Source organism: Epinephelus fuscoguttatus, linkage group LG5 (genome assembly GCF_011397635.1).
Source record: "Epinephelus fuscoguttatus linkage group LG5, E.fuscoguttatus.final_Chr_v1".
Lineage (NCBI taxonomy): Eukaryota > Metazoa > Chordata > Actinopteri > Perciformes > Serranidae > Epinephelus > Epinephelus fuscoguttatus.
In genome coordinates this window covers 15,296,858-15,303,482 of record NC_064756.1, presented here as the reverse complement: position 1 = coordinate 15,303,482, position 6,625 = coordinate 15,296,858, and the positions used below count along the sequence as shown (strand labels likewise).

Genomic DNA, 6,625 nt, shown 5'->3' with positions numbered 1-6,625 from the left:
AATCAGTCACTTCATTGAGCCCCATGTAAATGTGTAACAGATACTCACCATTACACATTTAAACAGATGACTTCTTTAAATCCTTAAGCAATAACCTACAAATGTATGACATGTACATGTTGGGAAATAAATCTAGATATGATGTTTATATCCACACATTCACCTTTCATAAGTGCAATAATATGGAAGAAAATAGTCGTGATCTAAAAAAACATGCATGAACAAAGTCACTGTGTACACATTCTTATTCCTTTTTATTACAGATGAACATATTATAACAGAATACCAAGTAAACCAAATGGCACCTTTATTATTTACAAGGACAACCAGATATCAGGGCTATTTTTTGCAATGGACTGCTGAACCTATAGGTTACTGGCCAAGGGGACCAGTGGACTTTACTCTTGAATATGCTTCCAAATTCATTCAACAATGCTGAGATTTCCGTCTGATTCAGTGGATACATGGATCTTCTGCCAAAGTCACACATTTTCAGTGGACAATAAGGTTTATGTTGCCCTCCTTTGGTTGGGGGAGGGGCTGACATACTCAACAGAACAATCTTGACAAGTGCACTGTTGGCCTAGTATGTAATAAGGTAGATGGTAACCTTATTCCCTTTCTCCATACAATCTGTAGCAAGTCCGTTACCCACAACTGAGACGTTCTATACCTCAAATGACCTCTTAGGTGGATTCATGCCACCTCCCTGTCCAACTGCAGCCCCTTTAAATGATTTTCTGCTGCAGTATAAGACTTGTTACTTCATTAATTGCTGCTGACTGATTGAATTAATGGCTGCTGATGTTGCTGAGGTGGAGAGAAGTCAGAGGGTCTGCGGTTCTCAGTGTAGCCGTAGAGTTTCCGGAGGGCCACACGAGCTGCCTCTTCCTCGGCTGCCACGAGCGTCTCTCCTGGACCCTGAGCCAGAAGCTTCTTGTCGCTGAGTTAACACAAGTAAACAAACCCCAAATAAATAAGTATGCTAGGCAGATCATAGACAAAACACTTTTAACTATCATGTCTATTATGACTTACCTGCATCTTACTCAAACCTCAAAAGTGTAACTTGTAATGTAACTTGAATTTATGTCTATATCAGCTCTGATTCCAATCTTATGTACATCTTCAATTGCTGTAATTTGGGTAACTGCATCCACAACAGTACACGTACCTGTACAAGCCGACAAAGTATAGTGGCAGGACGGTACTGGCTCCAGCAGACCTGATGAGGCGAGGCTCTGGCAATGGAACGTTCCTCTTAGTGAGCTCCTCTTCCAACAATCCCATGGGGTTGACAACTGTCCACATATCAAACAAGTCCTTCCCTATCAGCTGAGTGACCAGGAAATCCTACGGAGAGGGGAGAAGGAAAAGAAAAATGTTAAGTTTCTTTAAGCAGAAAAAGGTGTACCCATAATAATCTGCAGCAAGCCTCTTACCCTGAGGAAAAACCCGGTTCGCTCCGCACCGCTGCTCTCCTGTAGAGCTCCGATCACGGCCATGAATGTTGAGTAAATCACATCATCAGGAACAGGGCATTCTCTACTCATGGTTAGGTCTTCGATGCCGAGATTTCTTGCTACATAGGTCACAACTGCTGAACTGGTGAGGTGCCCTACGACGCCATCCACCCCCTCACTCGGCAGGCTCGGGAAGCTGGCCCTGCACCAGTCGGTCAGGAAGCTTGTAGTGAAACCCGCTCCCTTTTCACTCAGCTGAATATTATCTTTCAGAACAAGAGCTGTGGCCTCAGAGTCCATGCCTAACTCCTTTCTCCTCTCTTGCTCCGCCTGCAGGTAACAGGGATTGATGAAGGCTGTTTTCAGCACCTCCAGGGAGAAGTTCTCGTGGAGGCGGGTGCTGAAAGCCTGAACCTCAGCATGGTAATCCCAGTTAGGCTGCTGAGAGCTGAAAGAAAGACGAACATGGTGTTAACTATGAGTCAGGACTTCCTCTACAGAACTGATCCCAAACTGGGTGTTACATATGTGCAAAAATGGTTATTACTTCTGAGTGGTGCCATTTGGGTAATTCAAAAAATCCCTATGTATAGTAGCAGTGTGACTGAGCTAAGTCCCACCTATAACAACCACTATCAGTTTAAGTATACGCTATACTGAGAGTATTTTCACCACTGAAGCCATTATATTGCTTTCAACAAAGCCAAACTCCATTGAGAAAAACTGTGATTTAACAACCCTTAACACAGGAGCTGCTGGTTTACCACTGCCTCTATCAGGTTTTTTGTGTTACAGCTTGACTTCAGCATTTAAAGTGGTTTGTTCAGATTCACTTAAGTCTCACAATAACACAAATTAACTAATTAATTCAAGAGTCGAACTCAGGCCGCTGCGGCAACAGCCTTGTACATGGGGCGCCTGCCCTAGCCACTAAGCCACCGACGCCCCAGGTGGGACTTTTTTTATGGTGGCTAAAATACCTTTTTTTGCTGACCCCGTCCACAGCAGTACATTGCTTGGATTCTATGTCAGATTCCTGTCTGCTTTCCAAAGTGGGGGCTTACTGACATCTAATGTAGGTAATACATTGACTATGGATAAGTACCTCATACAGCCCAACTTAAAGAAATCCAAACTGTTCTTCTCCAACTGGCCACACACAAAAAAACACAAGTAAGAAACGTCTGTGTCATTTTAGATTCTGATCTCAAGCTCATTTTAATCCATTAACAAAAACTGCATTTTACCAATTACGCAATACAGCTAAGGTGCAACCTGTGCTGGGCCTTCAAGATGCTGAGAAGCTTGTTCATGCTTTTGTTCTCAGTCGTCTTGACCACTGTAATGCTCTATACACTGGCCTACCTAAAACTGCCATTGCAAAATTACAGACCATTCAGAATGCTGCTGCTGCCAGGGTTTTAACAAAAACTAAAAACAGAGACCATTATAACTCCCGGTTTATGCAACCTACACTATCACCCAGTGTCTTTTAGAATTGATTTTAAAATCCTTTTACTGGATTTTAAGGCTCTTAATTGCAGCGCTCCCTCCTATATAGTATACACAGGTGTACATATATTATATACTGTTCCTAATGTCACTACATAACCCTTGGGGATGCTTCTTTTAGCTACTAATCCCCAAAAATATGGAACACCATGCCTTCTTTTAGACTTGCTGGCTCAGTGGACAGTTTTAAATGATGACTCAATACATATCTTTTTTCATATAGCCTATCACTAGCAGCTATCTGTTGTAATATTCTTAATATGTATCTTAATTAATTATTGATTGGAGAATTTATATTTTCTTCTAATTTCTCCTTGAATGAGTGTTGTACAATTGTATGGCTTTATATCTTTGCTGTTTTTCTCTGCAGCTGAATTGTAAAGCAGGTGTTATATAAATAAAGTTCATGCATGCATTAAAAGTTCATTCATTAATAGTTTTTGTACCATCAGGAGGAGGAGAAAAGTGTCTTAAAGGATTACAAGCAAAACTTAATGGTTCAAATTACTCTGAGAAATATTATTATGGTAATAAAATGAGAGGTACACAGTGAGGCTAGAGAGGAGGCAGACTTTCCTTCACCTGTGCAAAGGAACAGTTATGGCTAGCTAACATACCGCTCCTGGGTCCACTTGAAAAACTGTGTGAATAGCAACAGCACGCGCCCTGCTAAACAAGTCTGCATTGGCAATTTGTGTGACGCAACTATACGAATTTATAAACCAAGCCTACTTATTCGGCTAACATGAATAAACGCATATTGGCCAACATATCATATACACTGATAATGGCCTTGAGATGTTCTCTAGTGTTAGCTAGCGTTAGCCTCACCGTGGCTTGGGTGGCGGAGGTCCTTCCAGCTTTAACTTCTTCGCCATGAGGTATGTGTACGTTTTCATCCATCTCTTCTTCTCTCTGACCTGAGTTAAAGTTATATTTCTGCAAACACGCCGGCAGTGAATTCCTAATGTCAGCGCACCACGATTTAATATGAATCCGGACGCCATGTTGACCACTGACATCTGAGTGCAACGGCGAAAACGGTCCGCCCGGGAACAAGAAACAACATCCGGCTAGGCAAGTCGTTCCCAACGCAACCAAGAACGCAAGTTACCATGGAAACAAACATAAACGTTTACTAACGTTAGCTTGCAGAGCGGACTGTCGAGTGAAGTTTACAGGAATATACATCTTATAACTCGCTGAAATACAGATACAAAGTAAGAATAGATTGTTTTTATTTCTTCTGCTTTTTAGTTTGATATATTTTTGGCGATGTCCACTCCTGAAGTCCAAGAAACGACGGGAAATAAAGTAGTGAAAGCGACTCATGCGGGATGCGGAGATGCCGTGATGAAGGATGGAGCTGAAGAAAGCGAGGAAAATAACAAAAACCCGCAGGAGACAAAGGAAAAATATTCAGGTCCACGAATGACCAAGAAGTTCCTGAAAGACCACTGTAAGGAGAACAAACTGTACTACACACCTTGCCTGAATGACACACTATACCTGCATTACAAAGGCTTTCTCGCCATTGAGAACCTAGAGGAGTACACAGGTCTGAAGTGTCTCTGGCTGCAAAGCAATGGCATTCAACGCATTGAGAACTTGGATGCCCAGACTGATCTGCGCTGCTTGTTCCTTCAGCAGAACTTGATCTACAAGCTGGAAAACCTTGAACCTCTGAAAAAGCTCGGCACCCTCAATGTGTCCAACAACTACATACGCACCATTGAGAACCTCTCCTGCCTCCCTGACCTGTGCACTCTGCAGATTTCACATAACAAGCTGGAGACAGCGGGGGACATTGAGCATCTGAGTCAGTGTCTAGAAATCAGTGTGCTGGACTTGTCTCACAATCTGTTAAATGACCCTGAGATCCTTCTTGTGCTTGAGGCTTTGCCAGAGCTGCGGGTGCTAAATCTAAGTGGAAATGAGGTGGTGAAAAAAATCCCAAACTACAGGAAGACCATGATTGTGCGTCTCAAGCAGCTCACCTTTCTGGATGATTACCCCGTGTTCCCCAAAGACCGGGCGTGTGCAGAGGCATGGGCGGTGGGAGGTCTGGAAGGGGAGCGGAAAGAGAGGGAGCAATGGGAGACGCGAGAGAGGAGGAAAATTCAGGACAGCTTGGATGGCATAGCGAAGATTCGAGAGGCAGCCCTGGAAAGACGACGCATTCGAGAGCTACATGAGAAAGGTGAACAGTTTTAAACTTTACCACCCTTGTGCACATACATAGAGTAAATGATTTGCTTTTTTTTAACCAGTCTGTTTCATTTCAGGGGCAACTGAGACTCAGAGTGAGGACCATGACACCCAGATTGTGACTTCATCAAAAGGAGAGACGATTCAAGCCTTCATGCAGGACTGCCTGGACGCCCATGAAGAGTTCTTGCATCAGCCAAGCTGTGAACATCTGGAAGCAGAGCAGCCAGGTCAAGACTTACAGAGGGAGCAGTTAGAGAACGATAACCTGGAGAAATCACAGATGAAGCAGCCTGTGAGCGAAATCAATGAGGGAGTGAATCCAGAGCACGCAGCACAAGAGCTACAGAGTTCTGCAGGACAGATACTTGAGACAGAACATGTAGATGACAGCCACTCTGGTGGAATCCAGTTTGTGAGAAATGAAGCAGAGAGCACAAGCGAGCAGTCTGAAAAGAAGCTACCTTCTTTGGTCAGGGCAGCTCCTCCTGAGGCAGACGACGCTGTACCAGCATATGGTCCTGGACCACTGGTTACAGAGCTAGAGGAAGCTGAGCAGCTGGAAACAATTCACCTTCCACCACACTTCTCACTGCGTGTCGATGACCTGCCTGACCTGGAGGATGTGGACACAGAAGACTTCACAGCAATGCTTTCTTCTGAGCAAGTGTTCAAACCTAAAATAGAGGTCATATCAGGAGGCAGTGATGAGGGCGAACCAGTCAGTAATCAGCGTGAGGGCATGTCCACCTTTGGGCCAGATAAAAATTCACTGTTCATAATGAGCAACAAATCAGCTGGGGTCTGTGCCAAGTCTTCATCATTGGTGTATCCAGAAGATGAGGATAACCCTGAGCCATGCATTGGTGACATTGTTGGAAAGTCCGTAACAAACCAAACCTCTTCTCCACCACGCTGCCTGATTGAGGAGCTGGACTGATGCTCTGAAGTTTTGAAGCATTTTTGTCTGATTAAAGTGACAAACTAGTCTCACAGGACACACCCCAAATGAAATGTCCTAATGCTGGTCATGTGAGGCTGTGAGAAGCCCAATCAGGGCACAGCTTTGATTTTAAAAATGAATATTTAGAGGTTATTGTTACAGTGAAATATAATTCATGCATGTGCATATTTGTTACAGAATTTGGAGCCGTTTTGTTTATATGGTTGTTAATTATTAGAAAACAGGTTACATCTTACATGAACTGTTGTTTCCTAATATAATCTTTTTCTTTAAATGCTGTAATTTTTAAAATTATATTTAGTGGTTATTGTTATAATGAAATGTAAAGAGTTTCAAAGCCACTTTGTTCATATGGTTAATTGTTAGACTGTGAAAAAACAGAATAAATCTTACATGAACTGTTCAATGGTATTCTTCTCCTTAAGGCAAAAATACCCCCCCATAACTAGTGTTAATAACATTTAAAAATAAAAAAACG

At 42.9% G+C, this 6,625-nt stretch overlaps 2 protein-coding genes across 2 annotated transcripts; one reads left to right on the top strand and one right to left on the bottom strand.

Annotated features, from left to right (window-relative positions):
• Positions 1-235: 235 nt before the first annotated feature.
• Positions 236-4,027, bottom strand: mrpl44 (mitochondrial ribosomal protein L44). The gene is made up of 4 exons (XM_049576632.1): positions 3,807-4,027; positions 1,443-1,911; positions 1,175-1,353; positions 236-943 (listed from the first exon to the last, which is right to left on the bottom strand). Exons 1-4 carry the CDS (start codon positions 3,995-3,997, stop codon positions 769-771), a joined length of 1,014 nt encoding a protein of 337 aa, XP_049432589.1. The 5' UTR covers positions 3,998-4,027; the 3' UTR covers positions 236-768.
• Positions 4,028-4,052: 25 nt separating this feature from the next.
• Positions 4,053-6,588, top strand: dnaaf1 (dynein axonemal assembly factor 1). The gene is made up of 2 exons (XM_049576630.1): positions 4,053-5,175; positions 5,261-6,588. The coding sequence occupies exons 1-2, from the start codon at positions 4,251-4,253 to the stop codon at positions 6,121-6,123; spliced, it is 1,788 nt and encodes a 595-aa protein (XP_049432587.1). The 5' UTR covers positions 4,053-4,250; the 3' UTR covers positions 6,124-6,588.
• Positions 6,589-6,625: the final 37 nt, after the last annotated feature.

Coding starts and splice junctions, on each gene's coding strand:
- mrpl44 (XM_049576632.1), bottom strand. CDS start 3,997: ATGTCAGTGGTCAACATGGCGTCCGGATTCATATTAAATCGTGGTGCG. Junction 1,912..3,806: donor CCTCCGCCACCCAAGCCACG/GTGAGGCTAACG, acceptor TCTTTCTTTCAG/CTCTCAGCAGCCTAACTGGG. Junction 1,354..1,442: donor GAACCGGGTTTTTCCTCAGG/GTAAGAGGCTTG, acceptor CCCTCTCCGTAG/GATTTCCTGGTCACTCAGCT.
- dnaaf1 (XM_049576630.1), top strand. CDS start 4,251: ATGTCCACTCCTGAAGTCCAAGAAACGACGGGAAATAAAGTAGTGAAA. Junction 5,176..5,260: donor TCGAGAGCTACATGAGAAAG/GTGAACAGTTTT, acceptor GTTTCATTTCAG/GGGCAACTGAGACTCAGAGT.